General features: G+C 47.5%; 1 protein-coding gene across 8 annotated transcripts; it reads left to right on the plus strand.

The window, feature by feature from the left end:
* The first annotated feature begins 11370 nt into the window (after window positions 1–11370).
* On the plus strand, window positions 11371–26712 carry TFE3 (transcription factor binding to IGHM enhancer 3). 8 transcript variants are annotated; one of them, XR_012329314.1, is made up of 11 exons: window positions 11373–11688; window positions 13969–14082; window positions 15056–15359; window positions 16023–16268; window positions 16347–16451; window positions 18654–18771; window positions 19129–19185; window positions 19363–19438; window positions 20448–20595; window positions 23120–23625; window positions 24310–24437. XR_012329314.1 is itself a non-coding variant. In XM_033849225.2 (11 exons), exons 1-11 carry the CDS (start codon window positions 11573–11575, stop codon window positions 21521–21523), a joined length of 1374 nt encoding a protein of 457 aa, XP_033705116.1. In that variant the 5' UTR covers window positions 11373–11572; the 3' UTR covers window positions 21524–21658. The 8 variants fall into 8 exon arrangements, 7 of the variants coding, with proteins under 7 accessions (XP_073655492.1, XP_033705116.1, XP_073655494.1 ...); XM_033849225.2 differs by lacking the exons at window positions 23120–23625; window positions 24310–24437 and adding exons at window positions 20899–20923; window positions 21459–21658; XM_073799391.1 differs by lacking the exon at window positions 23120–23625 and having other exon boundaries at window positions 11371–11688; window positions 24310–26712.
* The last annotated feature ends 357 nt before the right edge of the window (window positions 26713–27069 follow it).

Below are 27069 nucleotides of genomic sequence, written 5' to 3' on the forward strand. Positions count from 1 at the left end.
GGTGGCGGGGGGAGAGACAGGGGGCGGGGCGCGAGACCACAGCAGCGGCGGAGACCAAGTGCGCAGGCGCCAGTTCGGGTCTTCTTTTTTTGTTTTTTTTTTCTTTTCTTTTCTTTTTTTTTTTTTTCCCTGCCCTGGGAGCGCCAAGAGCGAACCAGTTCGGAGCGCTTGCGCACACGCTTTCTCGAGGGCCGTGGAGCTGTCCCCTACCGAGGCCACGCCCCCTCAGTAATCAGACTAGCGCCCCTCACCCCAATTCACCCCGCAATGAGCACCCAAGAATTACCCACAGACTGCCTTCTATCAGCCACCACCACACTTCTAAATTCCCCCAACTACCCTCCGGTGCCCCAAATGCTCTCCAAACCACACTCCATCATCTCCCAAATTGTATCCCCAAACTATTGTCCATTGATCCCAAAGCAGTACCCCCAATCTGCCTTCCTTGGACACCCAAGCTGTACAAATAAGCTACCCTCCAATACCCCCAAGTTGTTCCCCCAAACCATCTACAATCAGCCCTGAAACTGTTAACCTCCGACGATCACTTCCAAATCACCCTCCCTCTACCCCCAATATGCACCCAAAACACCCTCCATGACCCTAAACCACTCTCCATGTACCGTCCTAACCATACTCTATTGATCCCCAAATGGCACTAAAGAGCCCTCAACACCACCCCAAACATTCTCAACTACCTTTGGAGTGGCCCCCACCTGCACGCCAGATCAATTCCAACAGTCACGTGCTCTACCTCCAAACCATGGTCCATGAACTCCCACCACCACCACCACCACCAAACCTTCCACTGACCAACCCCACTCCTGGCAAAACTCCCATGTACTCCCAACTACTCAAGGTGGATCCCCCAGCCGCACTTCAAACTACCCTCCAACACCCTCTCCACCTCCAAACCACATTCCACTGATCCAAACTCCGACCCCGAAGTTGAGGGACTCTCCAACAGTCCTCAACAAACCTCCATAACCACTAACTTTCTGTAGTTACCCAACTGAACCTCCAAATCATACTCCAGTGACCCCAAATGTGTCCCTCAAGCCCTCCAATGACTCTTATCCACACCCTAATTCATTCTTCAGTGACTCTAATATATTACAAAGCATCCTCCAACAATCTTTTTTTTTGCAGTTATTACATTTTTCTTTATTGTGGTAAAATATCTATAACATAAAATTTACCGTTTTAACCATTTTTAAGTGTACAGTTCAGTGACATTAAGTACATTCACGTTGTTGTGACAATGATCTTTTCTTAAAACAACTTAACTGAGGTATAATTTGCGTATCATAAATGTCACTCATTTTAAGCATGCAATTCAATTCAATTATTTTAGTAAAGTTACCAAAGTGTGCAGCATCACCACAATCCAGTTTTAGAGCATTTTCATTATCCCTATAAGATCCCTCATGCCCAAATACCTTTTTTGTTGTTGTTTTTTGTTTTTGTTTTTGGTTTGTTTGTTTGTTTGTTTTTGTTGTCCTTGTTGTTGTTTTTGGTGGTACGCGGGCCTCTCACTGTTGTGGTCTCTCCCGTTGCGGAGCACAGGCTCCGGACGCGCAGGCTCAGCAGCCATGGCTCACGGGCCCAGCCGCTCCACGGCATGTGGGATCCTCTCGGACCGGGGCACGAACCTGCGTCCCCTGCATCGGCAGGCAGACTCTCAAACACTGCACCACCAGGGAAGCCCCCAAATACCTTTTTAAATTAATTAATTAATTAATTTGGTTGCATCGGGTCTTAGTTGCAGCACCAAATACATTTAATCTCTGTTCCCCTTTCCTCAACATAATAAAGGCCATATATGACAAGCCCATAGCCAACATCATCCTCAATGGTGAAAAACTGAAAGCATTTCCACTAAGATCAGGAACAAGACAAGGTTGCCCACTCTCGCCACTGTTATTCAACATAGTTTTGGAAGTTTTAGCCACAGCAATCAGAGAAGAAAAGGAAATAAAAGGAATCCAAATCGGAAAAGAAGAAGTAAAGCTGTCACTGTTTGCAGATGACATGATACTCTACATAGAGAATCCTAAAGATGCTACCAGAAAACTACTAGAGCTAATCAATGAATTTGGTAAAGTAGCAGGATACAAAATTAATGCACAGAAATCTCTGGCATTCCTATACACTAATGATGAAAAATCTGAAAGTGAAATCAAGAAAACACTCCCATTTACCATTGCAACAAAAAGAATAAAATATCTAGGAATAAAACTACCTAAGGAGACAAAAGACCTGTATGCAGAAAATTATGACACTGATGAAAGAAATTAAAGATGATACAAACAGATGGAGAGATATACCATGTTCTTGGATTGGAAGAATCAACACTGTGAAAATGACTCTACTATCCAAAGCAATCTATAGATTCAATGCAATCCCTATCAAACTACCACTGGCATTTTTCACAGAACTAGAACAAAAAATTTCGCAATTTGTATGGAAACACAAAAGAACGCGAATAGCCAAAGCAATCTTGAGAACGAAAAAAGGAGCTGGAGGAATCAGGCTCCCTGACTTCAGACTATACTACAAAGCTACAGTAATCAAGACAGTATGGTACTAGCACAAAAACAGAAAGACAGATCAATGGAACAGGATAGAAAGCCCAGAGATAAACCCACGCACATATGGACACCTTATCTTTGATAAAGGTGGCAGGAATGTACAGTGGAGAAAGGACAGCCTCTTCAATAAGTGGTGCTGGGAAAACTGGACAGGTACATGTAAAAGTATGAGATTAGATCACTCCCTAACACCATACACAAAAATAAGCTCAAAGTGGATTAAAGACCTAAATGTAAGGCCAGAAACTATCAAACTCTTAGAGGAAAACATAGGCAGAACACTCCATGACATAAATCACAGCAAGATCCTTTCTGACCCACCTCCTAGAGAAATGGAAATAAAAACAAAAATAAACAAATGGGACCTAATGAAACTTCAAAGCTTTTGCACAGCAAATGAAACCATAAACAAGACCAAAAGACAACCCTCCGAATGGGAGAAAATATTTGCAAATGAAGCAACTGACAAAGGATTAATCTCCAAAATTTACAAGCAGCTCATGCAGCTCAATAACAAAAAAACAAACAACCCAATCCAAAAATGGGCAGAAGACCTAAATAGACATTTCTCCAAAGAAGATATACAGACTACCAACAAACACATGAAAGAATGCTCAACATCATTAATCATTAGAGAAATGCAAATCAAAACTACAATGAGATATCATGTCACACCGGTCAGAATGGCCATCATCAAAAAATCTAGAAACAATAAATGCTGGAGAGGGTGTGGAGAAAAGGGAACACTCTTGCACTGCTGGTGGGAATGTGAATTGGTTCAGCCACTATGGAGAACAGTATGGAGGTTCCTTAAAAAACTACAAAGAGAACTACCATATGACCCAGCAATCCCACTACTGGGCATATACCCTGAGAAAACCAAAATTCAAAAAGAGTCATGTACCAAAATGTTCATTGCAGCTCTATTTACAATAGCCCGGAGATGGAAACAACCTAGGTACCCATCATCGGATGAATGGATAAAGAAGATGTGGCACATATATACAATGGACTATTACTCAGCCATAAAAAGAAAGGAAATTGAGCTATTTGTAATGAGGTGGATAGACCTAGAGTCTGTCATACAGAGTGAAGTAAGTCAGAAAGAAAAAGACAAATACCGTATGCTAACACATATATATGGAATTTAAGAAAAAAAAATGTCATGAAGAACCTAGGGGTAAGACGGGAATAAAGACGCAGACCTACTGGAGAACGGACTTGAGGATATGGGGCGGGGGAAGGGTGAGCTGTGACAGGGCGAGAGAGAGTCAGGGACATATACACACTAACAAACGTAGTAAGGTAGATAGCTAGTGGGAAGCAGCCGCATGGCACAGGGATATTGGCTCAGTGCTTTGTGACAGCCTGGAGGGGTGGGATAGGGAGGGTGGGAGGGAGGGAGACGCAAGAGGGAAGACATATGGGAACATATGTATATGTATAACTGATTCACTTTGTTATAAAGCAGAAACTAACACACCATTGTAAAGCAATTATACCCCAATAAAGATGTTAAAAAAAGAAAAAAAAAAATCTCTGTTCCCATTCCCACTCCCAGGCAACTGCTAATCTACTTTCTGTCTCTATAGATTTGCCTTTTAAATCCAATATGTGGATTTTTGGTGTTTGGCTTCTTTCACTTAGCATAATGTTTTTGAGGTTCAGTCATGTTGTAGCATGTATCAGCAGTTTGTTCCTTTTATTGCTGAGAATAGTATTCCAATGATCTTTCACTGCCCCCCAAATCACCCACTAATAGCTCCTCAACTATAACGCATAAAATCCCTCTGACATCCAGACCTCAAAACAGGCCGCTAAACTGCATCCCAGACTGTACCCACCAACCTTCAACTATATCCCCAAACCACACTATTGTTCCTCAAACTTCCTCACTAAACTACCCAACCAGGTCCTCACCCTCATCCCCAAACCTTCCAACTGACCCTACTTTACCCTCAAACTGCCCTCTAAATCCCAAGAATATCCCCAAAGTGCCCTTTCAGTGATACCCAACTCTAATCCCAAGCTACTCTCCAACAATTACAAACCTCGCCCCCCCAATTTCCCTTCCGAGAGCCCCCAACTCTGCCTCTAAATACCCCTTAACTACCTTCCCTTGGTCCCACAGCTACAGCCCCAAACTATACCTCCAAACCACTCTTCAATGACAGCTATAGCTGTCTTAAATTACAGTTGGCCTCCATATCCACTGGTCCCACATCCAGGGATAGGGAGGACTAACTGTAGTATGCTATTTTATATAAGGGACTTGCACATCCTTGGATTTTGGTATTCACACATGGGGGTGTCCTGGAACCAATCTCCCCATGGATTCTAAGGGACATGCAACTATATCCACAAAACATCTTCCAGTTTTCTCCAATCGTACCACCCAAACCACCCTTCAAGAACCATACCTCCAAACCACCCTCTGGTGACTCCCACAACCCCACGTCGGTCTTCCCTTTGATGGCTCCAACTGCACCCAAACACTTTCAAATGCCCCAATTATACCCTCAAACTGCCCTCAATCACCTCCAAGCATACCCCTAAGTCCCTCCAACAACCCCAAATCTACCCCTAAGCCATCTATATTAGCTTCCTGTGGCTGCTGTGATGAATTACCACAAATTTGGTGGTTTAAAACATAAGAAAAATTTTAAAACAACATAAGAAATTTATTCTCTCAGTTCTGGGGGCCAAAAGACCAAAATCAAGGTGTCAGCCAGGTCATGCTCCCTTCAGAGGCTCTAGGAGAGAATCTGCTTGTTGCCTCTTCCTCTTTTGGTGGCTATCAGCATTCTTTGGCTTGTGGCCACATCACTTCAATCTCTGCTTGATTGTCACATTGCCTTCTTTTCTGTCAAATCTGCCTCCGCCTCCCTCTTACGAGGACACTATGGTTACGATTAGAGTCACCTGGATAATCCAAGATAATCTCCCCATCTCAAAATTCTTACCTTAATCACATCTACAAACTGCAAAGTCCCTTTTCTTTTTCTTTTCTTCTCTTTCTTCCATCTAAGTTACATTCAAAGGTTCCAGGAATCAGGATGTGCATATCTTTGGTGGTGGCATTATTCAGCCTACAACAGTACACCATTTGGCCTCCAAAGATGCACATCCACTCTATGTGAAAAACACATGTACCTTATCCCAATACTCCAAAATTTCAACCCATTACAGCATCAACTCAAGTTCAAAATCTGACTTTAATATCATCAGCTCAGAAGTTTCAAATCTCATCACCTAAATAATCTAAATCAGGCACGAGTGAGCCTCTGGGTATGATCCACCCTGAGGTAAAATTACTCTCCAGGTCTGGACTTGTGGAACTAGAAAACAAGTTATCTGTTCCCAAAACACAGTGGTGGGACAGGCATATGATGAGAGTCATAGACATTCCTATTCCAAAAGGGAGAAAACGGAAGGAAAAAAAGTGTCACTGGTCCCAGGAAATGGTGAAATCCAGCAGGGCAAGTTTCATTCAGTTTCAAGGCCTGGGAATAATAAATCCTCTGTGGCTTGATGCTCTACCTCTGGGCTCAAGGCTGTGTCCTCAGAGTCATTCTTTCTTTCCCTTGAAGGGTAGCACATGTTTGCTGCTGAGTAGTTTTAGCCTGTATCCTTCCAGTAAAATTTTGGGAGTCCAAAATCCTTCCTTAATTTCATCCTATCTCTTTTTTTTTTTCAAGCCAATCAGGCAGTGTTTCCATCAGTATAACATTCTGAAAAATCTTTTGGATCTCCCATGGAAGGCACAAGGATTCACATCATTAGACAAGAGGGTCCTCCTCAAATTTTTCATGGATAATCCCATCTCTATTCCTGACTTCTACTGAGATGGTTGAGAGGATCCATGAGTCACACACAAAATCTCTTTAGTACTAGCAAAAGGCTGTCCAGCCACACCCTTGGCTTTCTCTCCAGAGCATACTTTCCTGACAGTGAATCTCCTAAATTTTATGTCTTTTACAATCTGGACAGCCTGAGAATTTTCCAAATTATCAAATCCTGGCTCCATTTTGCTTAACAGTTCTTCCCTCAATTTATCTCTTTCCTTTCACATTTTACTATAAGCAGCAAGAAGAAACCAGGCAGTACCTCAACATTTTCGTTGGAAATCTCCTCAGCTAAATATTCAAGTCCATCACTTACAAGCTCTGCTTTCCACACAACTGTAGGACACAATTCAGCTAAGTTTTCTGCCTTATATAATAAGGATTTTCTTTTCTCCAGTTTCCAATAACATGTTCATTTCCTTGAGCCCTGTTAACAGCAGCACCTGTAACATTAATATTTCTACCAATATTCTGTTTATGATGATATACGTATTCTCTGAGACAATGTATGCTTTCTCTACTGTGCTCCTCATTTCCTTCTGAGCCTTCACCAGCAGTGCTTTTAACATTCATATTTTTCCTAGCAGTCTATTCAAGGCAATCTAGGCTTTTTCTATCATGTGCCTCAAAATTCTTCCAGCCTCTACCCACTATCCAATTCCAAAGCCACTTCAATTCTTTTAGGTATTTGTTGCAACGCGTTATGGAATTAATTGTGTTCAACCCCCCCAATTCATTTGTTGAAGCCCTAACCCCCCAAATGATTGTATTTGGAAATAGGGTTTTTAAGCAGATGATTAAGGTTGAATGGGGTCATAAGGGTGGAGCCCTTATCCAATAGGAATGGTGTCATTATGAGAAGAGGAAGAGACACCAGGAGTGCACATGCACAAAGGAAAGACCACGTGAGGACACAGCAAATATCAGTCATCTGCAAGTCAGGAAGACGGTTCTCATCAGAAATCAACTCAGATGGCACCTTGATCTTGGACTTCTAGCCTCCAGAACTGTGAGAAAATAAATTTCTGTTGTTTAATACTACAGTCTGTGGTATTCTGTTATGACAGCCCAAGCAGACTAAGACACAGCAGCATCACATATCCAGGTACCAAAATCTATATTAGTTTCCTGTGGCTGCTGTAACTAATTACCACAAATTTGGTGGATTAAAAATATAAGAAATCTATGGGACTTCCCTGGCGGTCCAGTGGTTAAGACTCCACACTTTCAATGCAGGGGGAGTGCATTTGATCCCTGGCCGGGGAACTAAGATCCCACATGCTGCGTGGCACGGCCAAAAATTAAAAAAAAAAAAAAAGAAATCTACTCTTTCATGGTTCTGGGGGCCAGAAGTCCAAAATCAATTCCACTGGGCAAAATCAAGGAGTCGGCAGGGCCATACTCTCCCTGGAGGCTCTAGGGGAGAATCTGTTGCCTCTTCCAGCTTCTGGCGGCTGCTGGCATTCCTTGGCTTGTGGCCATATCACTACAATCTCTGCTTCTGTGGTCACAATGCCTTCTCCTTTATGGTTTGTCAAATCTGTCTCTCTTCTTTCTTCTTATAAGGGCTTACAATTAGGGGTTACAATTAGGTTCCATTCAGATAATCCAGGATAATCTCTCTATCTGAAAATCCTTAATTTAATCACATGTGTAAACCATTTTTTTTTTGACGTATAAGGTAACATTTACAGGTTCCAGGGATTAGGACATGGATATCTTTTGGGGGGGGGCATTAGGCTACCACACTATCCTATGACAGTTAACAGTTCTATTAACAACTCCTTAAACTACAAAAGACTACACACTAACCTTCCATAGTCCCTCCAACTGCATCTCAAACCATCTTCCAACCCCCCAGAGAGTATTCCCAATTTACCCTCCAAAAGCTGCCACCTGTACTCTTAAACGGTCCTCTAACAGCCCCATTCCTCTTGAAGACGTGGTGGTCCTTTAGTTGTGTGCCAACTGTCCTGTAATAGACCCCAACCTCACCCCAAACCACCCTCAATCACCCCTCATATCTCTCTATAAACATCCCCAATTTCACCATCCAACTGCCCTCTCTTCTCCCTACATATCTCCCATTCACCCCGCTCCTCAGTTGCGTTGCAATGAAACCCCAGCTTCCAGAGAGAGACAGAGACAGAGACAGAGAGCACGCAGCAATGAAGACCCAATGCAGCCAAAAATAAATAAATAAAATAAATAAAATAAAATAAATGGAAAAAAAGATGGCAGCCTCGGGCTTCCCTGGTGGCGCCGTTGTTGAGAGTCTGCCTGCCGATGCAGGGGAGGCGGGTTCGTGCCCCGGTCAGGGAAGATCCCACATGCCGCGGAGCGGCTGGGCCCGTGAGCCATGGCCGCTGGGCTTGCGCGTCCGGAGCCTGTGCTCTGCAACGGGAGAGGCCACAACAGTGAGAGGCCCGTGTACCACAAAAAAAAGAAGAAGAAGAAGAAGAAGATGGCAGCCTCATTCAAACTAAGAAAAATACAAAAAAAATTTTTTTTAAAAAGTGTGCCTGGGTTCCAATCCCAGGTTTTATAAACTGGTGTGACCTAGGGCAAGTGACTTAACTTTGCTGTACCTTGGTTTCCTAATCTGTAGGTTGGGAAAATAAATGGAACCCTCCTCAGAGGTCTGTTTTGAGGATTAAAATGAATGAATACAGATAAAATGCCAAGAATGACCGGTAAATGTTGCTTATTGTTACTTTTCTTTATAGCTTTTGCTTTTTGTATCCTGTTTAAGAAGGCCTACTTTTTTGCCAAAGACTTAAACATAGTCTCCAAACATATTTTGTTCTGATATATATATATATATATATATATATATATATATATTTTTTTTTTTTTTTGCGGTACGCGGGCCTCTCACTGTTGTGGTCTCTCCCGTTGCGGAGCACAGGCTCTGGACGTGCAGGCTCAGCGGCGATGGCTCACGGGCCCAGCCGCTCCGCGGCATGTGAGATCTTCCCGGACCGGGGCACGAACCCGTGTCCCCTGCATCAGCAGGCGGACTCTCAACCACTGCGCCACCAGGGAAGCCCTGTTCTGATATTTTTTATAGGTTCTTTTTTAATGGTTAGGTCTTTAGCCAATCTGGAATTAATTTTTCTGAATTGAGTAAATTAGGGATCTAATCCCTCCCCCCAAAAGACAGTCATTTCTCCCCAAACTACTTTAGTAAATAGTTCATCTCTCTCCCAGTGACTTGAAATATCACTTTTGTCATTTATGAATTCCCACAATACCTAGGTCGATTTTTGGATTTTTTTTTCTGTACCATTGATCTAGTTTTCTATTCCTACTCCCATATCATGATGTTTCTTTTTATGTTTGTATTTCCCTGTGCTTATTTTATTTTATTTTATTATTTTTGGCTGCTCAGCACACGGGATCTTAGTTCCCCGACCAGGGATCCACCCGCTCCCCCTGCAGTGGAAGCGTGGAGTCCTAACCACTGGACCTCCAGGGAAGTCCCACAATGTTTTAATAACTAGAGCTTTGTCAGATATTTTGAATCTGGTAAGATGACGCCCTCCTCTTTCTTTTTCTTTTATAAAATTAGATATTCTTGTGTATTTAAGGCACCGTAGGAATTTTAACATCAGGTCTACAAGTTTCATTTTGCAAATTTTATTGGTAATGTATTGTTTTTTTAAAGATTAATTTTGGGAAGAATTGTCTTTATTATGTGGGTAATGTTTGTGTGTGAGCGTGTGGGGATGTGCGTGTTTACCAAGCCAACTTGGGAAATAAGGGTGCCAATACAGGAAGGTGCAAGGCAAATGGGCGCTCAGCGAAGTTCCCAGTGGTCCAACTGATGGGCATGATCTCGGGATGTTGGGAGGGATAAAGGGAAGGTCGTGGGTCTGGGTATTTTGTGAGCTGACTGTGCATCTGAACGTATGGGTGGGACCCTCTGCTGTGTGCAAGCCGGCTTGCATGTATCTAGCACACAGAGGAGCTCAATAAATGTTAAATCAGTGCACAAATGAGTGAATCAATTTTTGGAGAGATTATTGTATGTCAAACAACCTGCTAGCACTATTCAAAAATAACCTCCAATCCTCATAACAACCCTGTCAAACAGGTATTATGACTCCCATTTGACAGACCAGTAAAGCTGAGGCTCAGAGAGGGTAAGTCCCTTGCCCATATTCAAACCTTGGTCTTTATAATTCCAGAAGTCAACCACAGAAGGGGCCAGATCTAATTTCCATCCTTCCACTCATTCATCCATCTGCCAAGGGTTCACTAAGCACCTACAGTGCAGCGCAACGACCTAGTACAACAACCGCTCTAAATGACATAGAGTAGGCGGACCGCTTCCAGGAAAACCAGCTGGGCGGCTGGACTGTAGGTACCAAAAGGGTGGGGTTTCTGGCGCGCACCTTCCGGGAATGTAGCTGCCTAGGCCTCAAGGCTATGGCTTTGGCTGAGGAGGCACCGCTAGATCAAAGTTGGAGCGCGGTTTAGAGAGTGGATACTATGAATATTGGCCTATAGAGGGCGCGTTTCCGAAGCTAGAAGCGTGTCCTGGAGACCCTCCGCGCGCAGACTGGCCATCAGTACGCAGGCGCAGAGAACCCAAGGAGCGGCTTAATATCTTGCGGAGGGATAATTTGAGAAGAGGAGGCGTGGTTCAATCTAATTACCTCTCATTGATTTGCCTCTGTCTCTGAGGGCGTGGCCTCGGTGCCCCCTTCTCGGAATAAGGGCCTGCGGAATCTAGTTCTCTCTCGGCTTCGGAGGCGTAGCTTAGGGCGGGCCCTTGAGCCACCCCTCAACGATTGGCCGCCTCACCCGGAGGGCGTGGCCCAGCGAGCTGTCTATCCTCAGTGCGGTCACTTCCTGTGGAGTTTCCCCAGCCCAAGGAGGAGGGGGAAGAGGACGAGGGGGAGGAGGGCGGTCGTCCGGGGTTAGGTTGGGGGGGCGGTTTGGTCCGTTCTGGGCGGGGGATGACTCACAGCCCATCCCATCTCCCCGACGCCGCCCGCCCGCCCGCGCAGAGCTCGATCCATGGCTTAGCGGAGGAGGCGGTGGCGAGCGGGGGAGGGGGACTCTTATTTTGTTAGGGGGACCGGGCCGAGGCCCGACCGGCCTGGCGGGGCTCGCCCGGGGCCGGGCGTCATGTCTCATGCGGCCGAGCCAGCTCGGGACGGCGTAGAGGCCAGCGCGGAGGGCCCTCGAGCCGTGTTCGTGCTGTTGGAGGAGCGCAGGCCGGCCGACTCGGCCCAGCTGCTCAGGTGCGGGACCGCCTGGGACCGGTAGTGCTAACTGGGGTTCCCGGGGGCCTTATCTGGGGGCAGCGGGGGCCCAGGACTGTGATTGGAGGCCCCGGCCTAGTCTTGGAGGACGTCTGAGCGCCTGACTTGGGGGGGCACCTAAGGAATCTGGCGGTGGCTTGCTTGGACTGAGGCTTAAAGGAGTCGTGGAAGTGCAGTAAGGGAGGCCTAGTTCAGATTTGGCGGGGGCCCTTGACTCGGTCTCGAGGGGCTGATTCTGTTGTGTCCAAAAACTAGTCTAGGGTAGCTGAACTTCAGGGACTGAGACTCTGACTAGAGGCTGAATTTGGGGTCTTTGAGTCAGATATGAGGGGAATGAATTTGAGGGGGCACTCTGTAGGTGAGGCACTGATTTTTAAGGGACTTTTTCCCTCAGAGAAGACGTCCTGGGAGATAGAGGTGCTGTCTTGGGAGCTTGGTGACTCCCAGTGGCTGGTTGCTGGAGGCTGTGTTTGGGGATAAAATGACTCTGGAGGGATTTGGGGGTATCTCGGATATACTGCGTGGGACCAGCCTTGTGAGTGTGTGTGAGTGAACAAGAAAAGCAACATTCATCAAGACTTGATCAGAATAATCCCTTCGCCTGCCCACCCATCCAGCTGGGTAGTGGAAAAGCCCTCTTCCCACACCCCATAGGGGCTTGAATGGGAAACTAGTCAGACAGACAGGCAATGGAGATGGTGCTACCTCTTAGCCCAGAGAAGGCCTCAGACCTTATTTGGGAACCCACAGGAGGGTCTTGTTCTTGTTGCCACCTGCCCTAGCCTCTCAGCCAGCTCTTTTCACCCCCTACACACACACAGACACAGAGGTTTTTTTTTTTTTTTTTTTATCTCACCTTCCCAGTCTGTCTCTCAGGCCCTGGAGGCAATCTTGAATCTGACCCTAGAGCTGGAATGAGCACCAATTGCACCATCCCTGCCTGGGTGGGTCCTCTCTGACCTCTTAGCCTCACTTCCATCAGTGGGCCTGGAAGCCCCAGCCTTCTCTGTCCATACCCTGCTCATTTCAGTGCCCACCTCTTCCAACTTCTGTGCAATGGAAGTGTGAGCATGGGAGGGGGCTTCGCCTACTTTCTGCCTGGGATTGTGCTGAGCTCAGCGGCTCCCCAGCTTCCTCTTCCCGACTTCCTGGGGTGGTTTTAGGGCCCCGTCTGTGAGTGAGGAAAGGGAGGAAGACAGATTCTTGGGGAGGGGCAAGTCAACGACAATCTCAGGATTATAAATCTTTGACTAAATTCAAGGATGCATATCTATCTGCCTGCATGTTAATGTCCCCTACACACTAGGGTCTTGCAGCCAGCATGGAGGGTTGAGCAGGAGCCTTTCAATATATGAATTTACCATCTCCTGATGCCTTTATAGCAACCTAGATCATCACAGTAGTGGCGATAGTTGAAAGGGACTGGTGTACATGGCTTCTTAGTTTGTGTGTCAGTGGGTGTTGGTATTGGAGGTGTGTTTGTGTTTTGATCTGTCGAAAAAACTGGAGAGTGCTGGGCAAGCTCCTCTGACCAAGAAAAGAATGTTCCTATAAAGCAGATCATCCACCCAAATTCTCCCTCTTGTCAATCCAGATTGTTGGACTGAGGGGAGCCTTTGTTATTTCCATCTTGTTTTTGGATGCGTGTTCACATCCCACAAACTCTGGCTGGGGCAGGGTTGGTGGCCGGGAGCTCTTTTGGGAAGTAGTGGATCCTTCAGTAAAGTGAATCAGCTACCCCAGTTCTCTTTGTGATGCATTCAGTTTGTGTTACAATGGACTGTTCTGCCGAGGGAAGCCCCTACCGTGCAGTATGCCTGTGGACCTATGTGGTCTCACATTCAGCAGCCAGGAAAACAATGGGGGGTGTGGGGGCTGGGAGAACTCTGAATGCAAAGTCAGGAATCCCACAAAGTGAATTGTCATTCCTCAACTCTTCGTTTCTATTCTCCTGAAACCCAGGTTGTACACCCAGGTGATTGTTAGATCGAGGATCTGGGGTTCAAGCTTATTATTTTTAATCTTAAGGAACTATGGGTAACACGGAGCAAAAGAGAGTGGAGAGGGGAGAAGACATGGGAATTCATGGTGGTGGTTTCAGCAAAGTGGCTGAATGTGAGGGATACACTCTATTCTCCTCTCTCCTGGTGTATGCTTCTCTTCTCTTCTTTTCTCTTCTGTCTCTGTCTCTGTCTCTCTCAGGGGAATGACGTCTCCGTACAATCACTGACCATCACCCTGCCTTCCCCCCACCCTCAGCCTGAACTCTTTGCTTCCGGAATCCGGGATTGTTGCTGACATCGAATTAGAAAACGTCCTTGATCCTGACAGCTTCTACGAGCTCAAAAGCCAGCCCCTATCTCTACGCTCAAGGTATGTCTCTTCTCTCTGACTCCCCTCCCAATTCCTCAGGCCCCTCCATCCCCTCTTGATGGGCAGAGGCCCTCAGTGCCAGCCCAACCCATTCTCTCACCAGCCTGAATTTTCCAGATAGCAAAATTAAGAGCCAGAAAGAGCATGTGGAAAGCAGGAGGCCAAGCTAGGATTCTAGTATCTCAGACAAAATCTCCCCTGCTTCCTCCCCCACCTGCACATCCATTCATAGATAAAAATTGCAGCGTGCCTGGAGTTCCCAGACACAGGGCGTGGCCTGCTCAAGCCCAGCCCCCAAGTAGGCGGAGCCATTCCCATAACCCCTGGTCACCCCCCCCCAACTCAACAAATTCACCCACTCCCAGCCCTTGAAGAACCCCTGCTGGTCTCTTCTTTCCCCCAAGCTTGAAAGTCTAAATGTGCTGAGTCATGGGCCTGGGCTCTAAGAGAGGGGAGGGGACCTGGAAGAGGGGCAGGAAGGGAGGATTGTGAAATCTCTGAGATTTTCGAGACTGACTAGCTCCTGGGACCAGAGGCCCAGGCAGGGGAGGAAGAAGGGCCTGCGGTTGCCCATATAGATTGATGCCCACCCCCAGGAGCTCAGGGAGCATCTCCAGCCCCAAATTGAGCTTAATGAGCCCTCTGTGTCTGTATCTACTCCCACAACCTCAATTCTGTTTCCTTCTGCTCTCCTGTAAATAGCTCGCAGAGCTGAACAATGGTATCTCCGCTTGATATACGAACAGGCCCAAATCCAGGCTTCACCATAAGGACTGCAGGCTAAAGTTCCCCCACCAGACTGTGACCCCTGAGGGTTGTGACCAGGTCTGGTTCCTTTATCTCCCCTCCACATTGTGGCTTCTGAAGGCAGAGAACAGGCCAGGTTCGAATGTCTGCTCCATCGCACTGTGACTCCTTAGGCTTGGGCCGAGACTTTTAGCTTACCTGTGGCCCCGTATTTCCCATTCCACAGCCTCCCAATATCACTGCAGGCCACACCAGCCACCCCAGCTACACTCTCTGCATCATCTTCTGCAGGGGGCTCCAGGACCCCTGCCATGTCGTCATCTTCTTCATCGCGGGTCTTGCTGCGGCAGCAGCTAATGCGGGCCCAGGCCCAGGAGCAGGAGAGGCGTGAGCGTCGGGAACAGGCTGCAGCCTCTCCCTTCCCTAGTCCTGCACCTGCCTCTCCTGCCATCTCTGTGGTCGGCGTCTCTGCTGGGGGCCACACATTGGGTCGTCCTCCCCCTGCTCAGGTGCCCAGGGAGGTGCTCAAGGTAAGGTGACATCCAGAGGCCCTGGGAGGGGCTCCTGGTGACTGAGGATTGGTCCTGGTGGCTTTGGGACGAGGTCCTAGGGGCTCTAAGGAAGGTCTCAGGTACTGTTAAAAGGGGGCTGTGCTAGTATCCCATTGTGTTTAGGGTTTCCAAGGCGTTCTTGTGGAGTTGTGAGGGGTTCTTGGGGGCCATAGGATGTCTTGGTGGATCATGGAGGCTCATGAGTGCCCTGAGTGGGCCCTGGAGTCTGTGAAGTGGCTTTGTAGGAAGCACTTCACATATGGTTATGCATTAGGAATTCTTTGGTCATTGGAGTGTCTTGGGAAGCCATGTATAGTTCCCATGTCTGTTAGGTGGGGTCACCAGCTTTGCGGGGGGCCTCTTGGGGACTGTGACAGGGTGCTCCAGAAACTGTGAAGGATTCTGCCACCCATGGGTAGATCTTGAGGGCTGTGAAGGATCTCTGAGAAACGGAGTTTGGGTCCTAGGGGAGACTTTAATCAGTATTTGGGGGTGGGAGAGGGTTCTCAGATTCTGGGCCTGGTTTGCCATCTTGAGCCTAGGAACAGATGACTTCTGTGGGGCAAGCTGGGGCTCAGAGTCACCCCTCTGAGCCCTGTTCTACCTTGTTCCCTCCCATCCTGTCTCCCCCACATTCCACAGGTACAGACCCATCTGGAGAACCCGACGCGCTACCACCTGCAGCAGGCGCGCCGGCAGCAGGTGAAGCAGTACCTGTCCACCACACTTGGGCCCAAGCTGGCGTCCCAGGCCCTCACCCCACCACCGGGGGCTGCTAGTGCCCAGCCACTTCCCGCCCCTGAGGCTGCCCATGCTACTGGCCCCACTGGCAGTGCTCCCAACAGCCCCATGGCACTGCTTACCATCGGGTCTAGCTCAGAGAAGGAGGTGAGTGGCTGCAGACGACCCTCCCATGCTCCCCCTGCCCCAGCTTCTTCTAAGGCTCTTCCATATTTCTTCTCCCAGATTGATGATGTCATCGATGAGATCATCAGCCTGGAGTCCAGTTACAACGATGAGATGCTCAGCTATCTGCCTGGAGGCACCACGGGGCTGCAGCTCCCCAGCACGGTGAGGCCCTGAGATGGGAGGTTGGTCTAAAAATTAGCGCATCCGTCTATCACTGAGGGATATCTTATATACACTCGGGCAGGCTAGCTGTGTACATAAGAGACTGTCACCTTGGATTGTACTGAGATAGAGATAGAGGCTGTATGTTGAGAATGGGGCACACCAGTGCCCTGGGGCCATGTTGCACTGCATGGAGAGGTGAACCTTGTAGATTTTGATATCTACACGGTGGGGACTTCATGGAGCTATTAGGGCATACCGAAGCACTGAAGCTTCACTGTGGGAGGGACCAAGAGGTGGGGCTCTTGTAGCATTTTGTTTGTTTGTTTGTTTTGAGTATAAGACAGGTTTTTTTTATTAAGTTTTCCTAAACTTGTCTCATGTTTACTGAATGTTTTTCTTTGTGTAAGAATGTAACCTGGAGCTTTAACAAACCAATTTGGACAATGCAACCTGGATAAATGCTTGTCTGCACACAAGTCATCGATTACCATTCTCTGGCCTGGCCTCCATGTAAATCCAATTGGTCTTAAAGCCTATCTAAACAGAGAGCAAGCAGACCACATCATCTTATTTCTAGTTTAAACTTTAAACCTCAAATTCACCCCTATCCCAAGACCCACACCCTCCCCCACACACAAAAGAAACTTTTTAGAAGAAATGGCCATTAAGAACTGAGTCAGTTGCATAAGAATTGGCTTAATCCTGCAGCCAGCACTCCAAAGTAGCTCTTGGCTTCACAGCAGGCCAGCTGGAACTCTTGAAGCAGGACAGGTAGAGAATGGATAGAGGATGCTCTAAGAACAGGGCCAAGTCCTGGTGCTGCGAGGCTTCCACACATGCTTACACTCCAACATAAATACACTTCCACCTTCCTCCCCTAAGTGATGTTTCTCTATAGCACTTTAGAGCTTGTAACTCTCTAAATTTTTTAGTGCAGAGATGGACAGAAACTTATTCTAAACATGCAAGGTATAATCTTATTTCTAACAACATAGGCCAAAATTAACAGAGAAGCTCTCTGTTATACAGATTATCTTGTAGCGTTTTGAATGTACCAGGACATTCAGGTCATGAAGACACACGCAGACCATGAAGTGATTGGAACATAATATGCCAAAGGTGTCCAGATTTGATGTGGTTGGACCTTGAAGTGACTAGAACATACCACATCTCTTAAAGTGAACTGTGCCGAGAGGCTGGGTCCTTGTAAAGACTTGATAAAACTTTCTAGAGCAGGAGCTGCACCAATGAATTTTAACATTCTGGTTCTGAACATTCCAAGAGTCTCATAACTCGTTTTGGGACATACCAAGTGCCTATAAGCTTTACTTCTTTCCAACTTACCAAGAGGATAGAAGCACATGTAAAAATGGTACCAATTTATCAGAATTCTTCATTGATTTGGGCACAGCTAGAGATTGGATGGATCCAGCAGTCTAGTGGGGGTTTCAGGAGATGAAAACTCATCAAGAGGTGGGACTGATTACTTATAGATTAGTTCATTGCCCTAGGATGTATCCAGGAGAGTGTGAAAGAGAAAAAAAAAAAAACTAGGCTGACATAAAAACAGTGCTTGTTGAGTAGTTGGACAAGAAATCCTGAGAGATCAGAATGTGCAAGAGGGTGCCAGATGAGAACTTCGGTGCATGGCAGCCGGAGACTATATGCAACGCAGTCACAGCAGAAGACCGGAGATTGGGCTGGAACTCTCCAAAAGGCCAGATTTTGGGTGGAATGTTGCCATGACAATTTCCCAAGGTCTGAGAAGACTGGGTTGGAGTGTTCCAAGAATGCTGAGTTGGAATGTAGCTCTAGGAGGGGCTGAAATGTTGCATTGGAGCTGACAAAGACCTGAGAAGGGTGGTTTTCTAGCACTTCTCAGAGCCAATGCCGGGGTTTGAGAGAGGGGCTTCAGAAGTCACTGGGGGATTCGAGGGGCTGTGGGGACACGATGAGCAGGCCAGGCAGGCTCTAGTCCCCCAGCAAAGCAGGGTAGGTCCCCTTGACCCTGTCTTCCCTGTTGAGTGGCTGTGTGAAATTCCCTTGAAGGAGAAGGAAGGGTTTCCATGCTGGGCCAGCCAATCCTTGCATGAGGGAGCCCATCTTTGGGGTGTGTGGAGGGTCAGGAACCTGGTCGAAGAAGGGGCCGAGCCTGGGGTCTGTTTCCAACCATCATTTTTCCGCTCTCCCTGCCTGCAGCTGCCTGTGTCAGGGAATCTGCTTGATGTGTACAGTAGTCAGGGTGTGGCCACGCCAGCCATCACTGTCAGCAACTCCTGTCCAGCTGAGCTGCCGAATATCAAACGGGAGATCTCTGGTAAGGGCTAGGGTCTTGGCCCCGTGCAATTATCATATACCCCAGGGTGAGCCCCATATCTACCAGGTCTGGGGGTCAGGCCTGATTCTAAGGGAAGAGGGTTTAAACAGACAGAAATGGGAGCTGTTTGCCATCTTTGTCCATATGGCCCGTGGTCCTGCTTTCACTCCACTCCCTCTCCTCTTGGGTTTAACAAGTGGCCTGTCACCATGGCTTCTTTAAAAATTGTAAAAATGGTGGCACTCCCCTTGCCTGCGCCCACCAAAGCCTACCCCAGTGGCTGCACATGCTGCCCACCATCGTCTGTCATCTTTCCCAGGCCCAGAGGCCCTGACCACCTCCTGCACTCTCTTCCAGAGACAGAGGCCAAGGCCCTTTTGAAGGAACGGCAGAAGAAAGACAATCACAACCTGAGTGAGTGAGAGCGCGTGCTCCTGCCCACGTGCTGTGCAGCCCAGCCTCACTCTGCGCCCGGCCTTCCTTGGGGGCCTCTCCCTGCAGCAGCCTCCCAATTCCCCAGTTTCTCCTCTTCGCTTCTCAGCCTATTGACGACTCTTTCCCACTTTCTCTTTCTCTCCCCCGCCTTCAAAGTTGAACGTCGCAGGCGATTCAACATTAACGACAGGATCAAGGAGTTGGGCACCCTCATCCCCAAGTCCAGTGACCCGTGAGTCTGGGCCAGGAGCCCCAGGCCGGTGGAAGGTGGGGTGGGGGCCCCACTCCCTGAAAGTCATTCCCGGGTGGGCCCGCCCTAAGTGGGAACCACCCAGGCAGTCCTGCTCCTTTGCCCCTTTCTCACCCAGCTTTCCTCACCCTGAGCAGGGTGGCAGCCCCTCACCGTGTTCCCATCTAAAATTTTAGGTGCATGACATTATGGTCCATGACATTATGGTCCATGGTCCATGACATTATGGTCCACGTCATCTGCCCCCCTGTACGACATAGACAGTTTTCCGCTTATTTAGTACCTCCTTTATTTACTCAAAAAATGTATTGAGCTGCTTCTGCTTTGTGCCAGGTACCATGCTAGGCCCTGAGGATACCAGAGGGAACAAAATGCACAAAAATCCCTGACCTCATGGAACTGATGTTTTAGTGGGGGCAGACAGACAGCAAAGAAGATAAATATGTAAACTCCGGTGGTTATGATGAGTGTTGTGGAGAGGAATCAAGAACGGAGGGAAGATGGGATATTGGGGAGGGTCACAGTTTGGGGTGAGGAGGGTGGGGACAGGGCAGGCCTCAACTGATGAGGAAATACTTGAATAAAGAGCCTAAAGAGGTGAGGCAGGAACCATCTGGGTGTCTGAGAGAAGAGTGTTCAAGGTGGAGGGCAGAGCTGGGATGGAGGCCCTGAGGTGGGAATGATTTTCCATGTTCTAGGAGCATTGAGAAGCCAGTGTGGCTGCAGTGAGATGAATCAGATGGGCATGGGTAAGAGGAGCAGTATGGGATCAGGTCAGAGAGGGCTTTCTGGGTTCGGGGTGTGATGGGGCATCACTGGAAGGTTCCAGGCAGGTGGTTTTCATCCGAGCATTCTGTACCCTTGATGTCCCTCTGCCTCAAGTTGTAGGCATGTGGCGGGGTGCTCCATCTACCTGGTGCAATCGCCCCCTTCAGCTCCCGAGAGACTCCATGTGCAGCATTCCCTTCTTTCCTCCCCTTGGGCCCCACAGGGAGATGCGCTGGAACAAGGGCACCATCCTGAAAGCCTCTGTGGATTACATCCGCAAGTTGCAGAAGGAGCAACAGCGCTCCAAAGACCTGGAGAGCCGGCAGCGATCCCTGGAGCAAGCCAACCGCAGCCTGCAGCTCCGAATTCAGGTCTGGAAGGAGAAGGCGGTGGCAGGGGTGAGGGGGGCTTCCTGGAGGCAGAGGCAGAGGGAGAACAGGCTAGGATTTCTCCTCCTGGCATATTTGGGGGATCCCCGGGCTTCCTGACTCACATGATGATGATGATGATAAGTAGTAATCATAACATTAGCAAAAATAATAATGAATATTGGTTAACAGACACAGTGTTTTATCTTGTGCCATGCACTATGACAAGAGCCTTATCTCCATTTACTAAGTTAATCCTCACAACAATCCTGTGAGACAGGGACCATTATTATACCCACTTTCTAGGTTGGGACTCTGAGGCTCAGAGACGGTAAGCAACTTGCCTGAAGTTACGCAACTAGTGAATGGCAGAGGCTGAATTCGAACCCAGGCAGCCTACCCTTTTAACTGTTATATCCTCTGCCTCTGAGGGACTCTGAACTCCATCTTATCCCACCCCCACCACCCACCCCGCTACGTTTTGCAGGAGCTAGAACTGCAGGCCCAGATCCATGGTCTGCCAGTGCCTCCCACCCCAGGGCTGCTCTCACTGGCCACAACTTCAGCCTCTGACAGTCTCAAGCCAGAGCAGCTGGATGTTGAAGAGGAGGGCAGGCCAGGCACAGCAACATTTCATGCAGCGGGGGGACCTGCCCAGAGTACTCCCCATCAGCAGCCCCCAGCGCCACCCTCAGATGCCCTTCTGGACCTGCACTTTCCCAGCGACCACCTGGGGGATCTGGGGGACCCCTTCCACCTGGGGCTGGAGGACATTCTGATGGAGGAGGAGGAGGGGGTGGTGGGGGGACTGTCAGGGGGCGCCCTGTCCCCACTGCGGGCTGCCTCCGATCCCCTGCTTTCTTCAGTATCCCCTGCAGTCTCCAAGGCCAGCAGTCGCCGCAGCAGCTTCAGCATGGAGGAGGAGTCCTGATCAGGCCTCACCCCTCCCCTGGGACTTCCCCACCCAGGAAAGGAGGACATGTCAGGATGAGGCCCCGCCTTTTCCCCCACCTTTTCATGAGATTGCCCTGCCCAGGTGTACTGGGGGAAGAGGAGACTGATGAGGCCCTACCCCTATAACCAGGCAAGGAGGAGGAGTCAGATGAGGCCCCACCCCTTCCCCACAGGACAGGCCAATGCAGGTATTTCAGACATGGAGAAGGTAGGGGCATCAGGGCCTGTCTCTTGCAGAACGCAGCCTCACCCCTGCCCCGTGGGACCCGCCCTTGCCCAGGTGAGGGAAGGAGACAGGATGAGGTCAGCCCCTGGCCCCTAGGGACTGTCCTAGCCATGTTTCCTGGGATACAGAGTGTCAGGATACTGCTCCATTCCCTCTCTTGGAACCAACAGTCTAGTCTATCCTGGCAAGGAAGAGGAGTCAAAATGGAGGTCCCACCCTGGGGGTTTAAGCGCTGCCCCTTCCCCATGAACCCTGCCCTGCGCAGGCAAAGAACAGAAGTGAGGATGAGAGCCAACCCCTTTACCTGGGAACTCAGTCCAGGCCTTCTAGCAATGGAGGAGTCAGGCCCCGCCCTTTCCCTATAGGAACAGCCCGGCGCAGGTATTTCAGTGGAGGAGTCAGTAAGATCAGGCAACTTTGTGGAGATCACAGCCCTCGTCTCTTAGCAACATCCCATCCAATCATTCCACACTGCAGGGAGGAGTGGTACTTAAGCTCCCCCGCCTTAACCTGGGACCATTGTGACTTAACCTAGGAGGGCTCTAAGCCGACCTGGCCCTTGAAGAAGGGGGCAGATCTTGAAATCTTGTGGGTTGACATTCCAGACCTAGATCAGGAGTGAGTGAGAGTTAGACCCCCACACTTGGGCAGAGTTTTACCTCCTTCCTTGAAGGGTAGATTGGGGAGGTGATGGAGATAAGGGGGTACTGGGTCCATGTTCCCAGAACCAGCACCCCAGTACTCTTTTACAACATGTAGAGGAACAAGATAAAGGAAGGGGCCTTTCCAGGGAGTTCCCCAGCCAGGAACAAGTAGAAGCCTGTCTCACCAAGGCAGAGGCTTAGGGGGAGGATTGCAAAAACATATATACACCCTCTTTATGAAATTTTTTTACTGACCCCCTACTCAGAAGCTAGGTCACCCCCAACCTCTGGCCTCCACCTAGTTCTCCATTTGGAGAAATCTTCCCCATTTCAGAGTTATCAAGAGACACTCCCTGCCCATCCCCATCCCTCCTACCCCATACACCCAAGGTTGTCAGCTTTGGATTGTTGGGGCCGAGCCCCGAGGAGGGTGTACTAAGGGGTCTGTAGGTTTGTGATTAAGATAATAAATGCTAGGCGTGTTTGATGCGCTTTTAACTTTGGCAAAGAGTCTCCTGTCCTTGCTTTTTGTCTGTGCAATGAGCATGGCTCATGAGGTTCTTGGAAGAAACAGATTTGAGTGGGATGGGTACAAGAAGTTAGATAGAGGGGCTGGAGAAAACAGTGTACAAACAAAAGCAATCAGTCCTTAACTATCTGCTAGGCAGCCTCCTAACTGTTTTACCCAATTTATTATTCTAAGGAATATTCATCAAGAAAGTACTGATTCTTACTCCTATTTCACGTTTGAAGAAACACGAATAGAACAGGGTTTAAGTAACTATCTGACGATATACAGCTGGTAAATGGATGAAGCGCTAAATGGTAAAGTTAGGTAAGTGAGGGCTCTGGTTTGAACAAAGTCATTGAGGACAGACGGGCCAATGAAGATTTTCGTGCAAGTTCACTTTTTTTTTTTTTTTTTCGGTACGCGGGCCTCTCACTGTTGTGGCCTCTCCCGTTGCGGAGCACAGGCTCCAGACGCGCAGGCTCAACGGCCATGGCTCACGGGCCTAGCATGTGGGATCTTCCCGGACCGGGGCACGAACCCGTGTCCCCTGCATCCACAGGCGGACTCTCAACCACTGCGCCACCAGGGAAGCCCGCAAGTTCACTTTTGAAGCTGATAAGGAAGTATATGAGGATATCTCCTGGCAGACAGTAGAGGTATTCCAGATGGTGGAAATGGCAAAGACAAAAACCGTAAAGGTAGAGGAACAAGCAAACAACTCGGTTTTGGAACAGGTGTTGACATTTGTGGGGAATTTAAATGGAAGTGAACAGACACAAGTATCTTAGGCTGGGGAAAAAATATTCCTGGAATCTCTCAACCGAACTGACTCCCAGGACAGGTATCAGGCCTGATCCTGTGTCACCCCCATCAGGCTGTGACCACCACACTTGCTGCCTGCCCCTTTCTAGCCTAACATACTGTGAGCCCTAGGGCCTGGTTGCTGAACCTCTACCACCAGACTGGTGGCTCCCTGATAGCTTTATTTTTTTTCTCCTCAAATTGGATATATTCTCTTTATTTTACAAAGATAACATGTAATACCCAGAAGTGTTTTTTTTTAACTTTGTATTCTGAAATAATTTTAGATTTACAGAAGTGTGGCAAAGACAGTAGAGAGTTCTCATACCTGTTATCCAGCTCCCCCTAATGTTAACAGCCTGAATAACCATGGCACATTTATTAAGGCTAAGAAAATCACATCGGCACAGTACTAGGAACTCCAGACTTTATTTGGATTTCACTGGTGTTTCCATGAATGTCTTTTTTCTGTTCTAGGATCCAAATAAGGATACTCTGTTTGTTATCTCTTTCTGTGTAACGAATTACCACAATCTTAGTGGCTAAAAAATCATGCATTCATTATCTCCCAATTTTTGCAGGTCAGGCAGCCAGGCTGGCTTAGCTGGCTCCTCTACTCCAGTGGCTCTCAAGAAGGTACAATCAGGGGAGGTGTGGACAGGACTGAGGACTCATCTGAAAGCCAGACTGGGGAAGAATCTGCTCCATACTTGCACTCACATGCAACTGTTTGGGGCAGTTCTCAGTTCTCTGCAGCCTGTTAAACAGAGGGCCTCAGTTCCTTGCTGGCTGTCAGCTGGAGGTGCACTCAGTCATTACCATGTGTGCCTTTCCTTCCATGAGGCAGCTCACAGCATATGTACTTTGCTTCATCAAAGTCAGCAATAGAAGAGTCTGCTAGCAAAACAGAAGTTACTATCTCTTGTAATCTAATCATGGAAGTGACATACCCTGACCATTGAGGCATTCTGTTGGTTATAAGCAAGTTACTCACGGGAGAGGATTACACAAGATCATGAATAGCAGTAGGACCACTGGGGGGGGACATCTTAGAAGCTCCCTACCACATTGGGTTGAGCTGTCATATCTTCTTGGTCTCCTTGGACAGTTTCTGTCTGCCCATTGAGAAGGCCTAGACATTGTGCTATTCCAGAAGCAACAAGCACATCTAGTACCTACATCTTGGTTTCTAAATGCCATTCTCCAATGAAAGGAACCAGGGCTCCTTGGAGAAATGGCTGACTTTAAGGCCGGGGCAGGGAAACACATGATGAGCCTGGAGCACTGTGTGGTACCAGAAAGTAAGGAAGAATCTAAACAAAAAAAGATGGGAGTGTGTCATAAAGATGCAGGAGCCAACCTGAAAGAACTCCCAATAACCAAATATGGAGCAATTTGAGCAACAAAAAAATGGTAGTGCTGTATTGTAGTCCAAAAACTAAATATCCATGATTCCATGCTTATATATATCAGTGATATAATTGGGTAAGTAAATAAATGCTGGAGATGGGACAACTCTTGCTTGCATTAGAATTCCAAATAATAAATATAGAAGGAATGAGATAAATAGAAAATTACCATTAGAATACCACAGTAATACTTACTGGGGAGTGGATCCACAGCTAAACGCTAAATGTTAAAATTAGTGGGCAGAAGAGATAAACCCACGCACATATGATCACCTTATTTTTGATAAACGGGGCAAGAATATACAACGGAGAAAAGACAGCCTCTTCAATAAGTGGTGCTGGGAAAAGTGGACAGCTCCATGTGAAAGAATGAAATTAGAACACTCTCTAACACCATACACAAAAATAAACTCAAAATGGATTAAAGACCTAAGTGTAAGGCCAGACACTATAAACCTTTTAGAGGAAAACATATGCAGAACACTCTATGACATACATCACAGCAAGATCCTTTTTGACCCACCTCCTAGAGAAATGGGAATAAAAACAAAAATAAACAAATGGGACCTAATGAAACTTCAAAGCTTTTGCACAGCAAAGGAAACCATAAACAAGACCAAAAGACAACCCTCAGAATGGGAGAAAATATTTGCAAATGAAGCAACTGACAAAGGATTAATCTCCAAAATTTACAAGTAGCTCATGCAGCTCAATATCCAAAAAACAACCCAATCCAAAAATGGGCAGAAGACCTAAATAGACATTTCTCCAAAGAAGATATACAGATGGCCAACAAACACATGAAAGGATGCTCAACATCACTAATCATTAGAGAAATGCAAATCAAAACTACAATGAGATATCATCTCACACTGGTCAGAATGGCCATCATCAAAAAATCTAGAAACAATAAATGCTGGAGGGGGTGTGGAGAAAAGGGAACCCTCTTGCACTGTTGGTGGGAGTATAAATTGATACAGCCACTATGGAGAACAGTATGGAGGTTCCTTAGAAAACTAAAAATAGAACTACAATACGACTCAGCAATCCCACTACTGGGCCTATACCCTGAGAAGACCATAATTCAAAAAGTCATGTACCACAATGTTCATTGCAGCTCTATTTACAATAGGCAGGGCATGGAGGCAACCTAAGTGTCCATCGACAGATGAATGGATAAAGAAGATGTGGCACATATATACAATGGACTATTACTCAGCCATAAAAATAAACGAAATTGAGTTATTTGTAGTGAGGTGGATGGACCTACAGTCTGTCATACAGAGTGAAATAAGTCAGAAAGAGAAAGACAAATACCGTATGCTAACACATATATAAGGAATTTAAGAAAAAAAATGTCATGAAGAACCTAGGGGTAAGACGGGAATAAAGACACAGACCTACTAGAGCATGGACTTGAGGATATGGGGAGGGGGAAGGGTAAGCTGTGACAAAGTGAGAGAGTGTCATGGACATGTATACACTACCAAATGTAAAACCGGTAGCTAGTGGGAAGCAGCCGCATAGCACAGGGAGATCAGCTCGGTGCTTTGTGACCACCTAGAGGGGTGGGATATGGAGGGTGGGAGGGAGACCAAGAGGGAGGAGATATGGGGCTATATGTATGTATGTATGTGTGTGTGTGTGTGTGTGTGTGTGTGTGTGTGTGTGTGTGTATATATATATATATATATATATATGATTCACTTTGCTGTAAAGCAGAAACTAACACACCATTGTAAAGCAATTATACTCCAATAAAAATGTTAAAATAAAAATAAAGTTAGTGAGCAAAACTTTAAGGTGAGCAAACAGTAAGCCTAGACTGTACTTTCTTTCTACCTGGGTCAGTTTCAGGAGCCCCTTGGAGGGAAGTGGAGCCTAGGAAGAGAATAGCAATATAACTGAGCCGGGTGGGAGAGACCAGATTTC

This window comes from Tursiops truncatus, chromosome X (genome assembly GCF_011762595.2).
Source record: "Tursiops truncatus isolate mTurTru1 chromosome X, mTurTru1.mat.Y, whole genome shotgun sequence".
In the NCBI taxonomy this organism is placed as follows: domain Eukaryota; kingdom Metazoa; phylum Chordata; class Mammalia; order Artiodactyla; family Delphinidae; genus Tursiops; species Tursiops truncatus.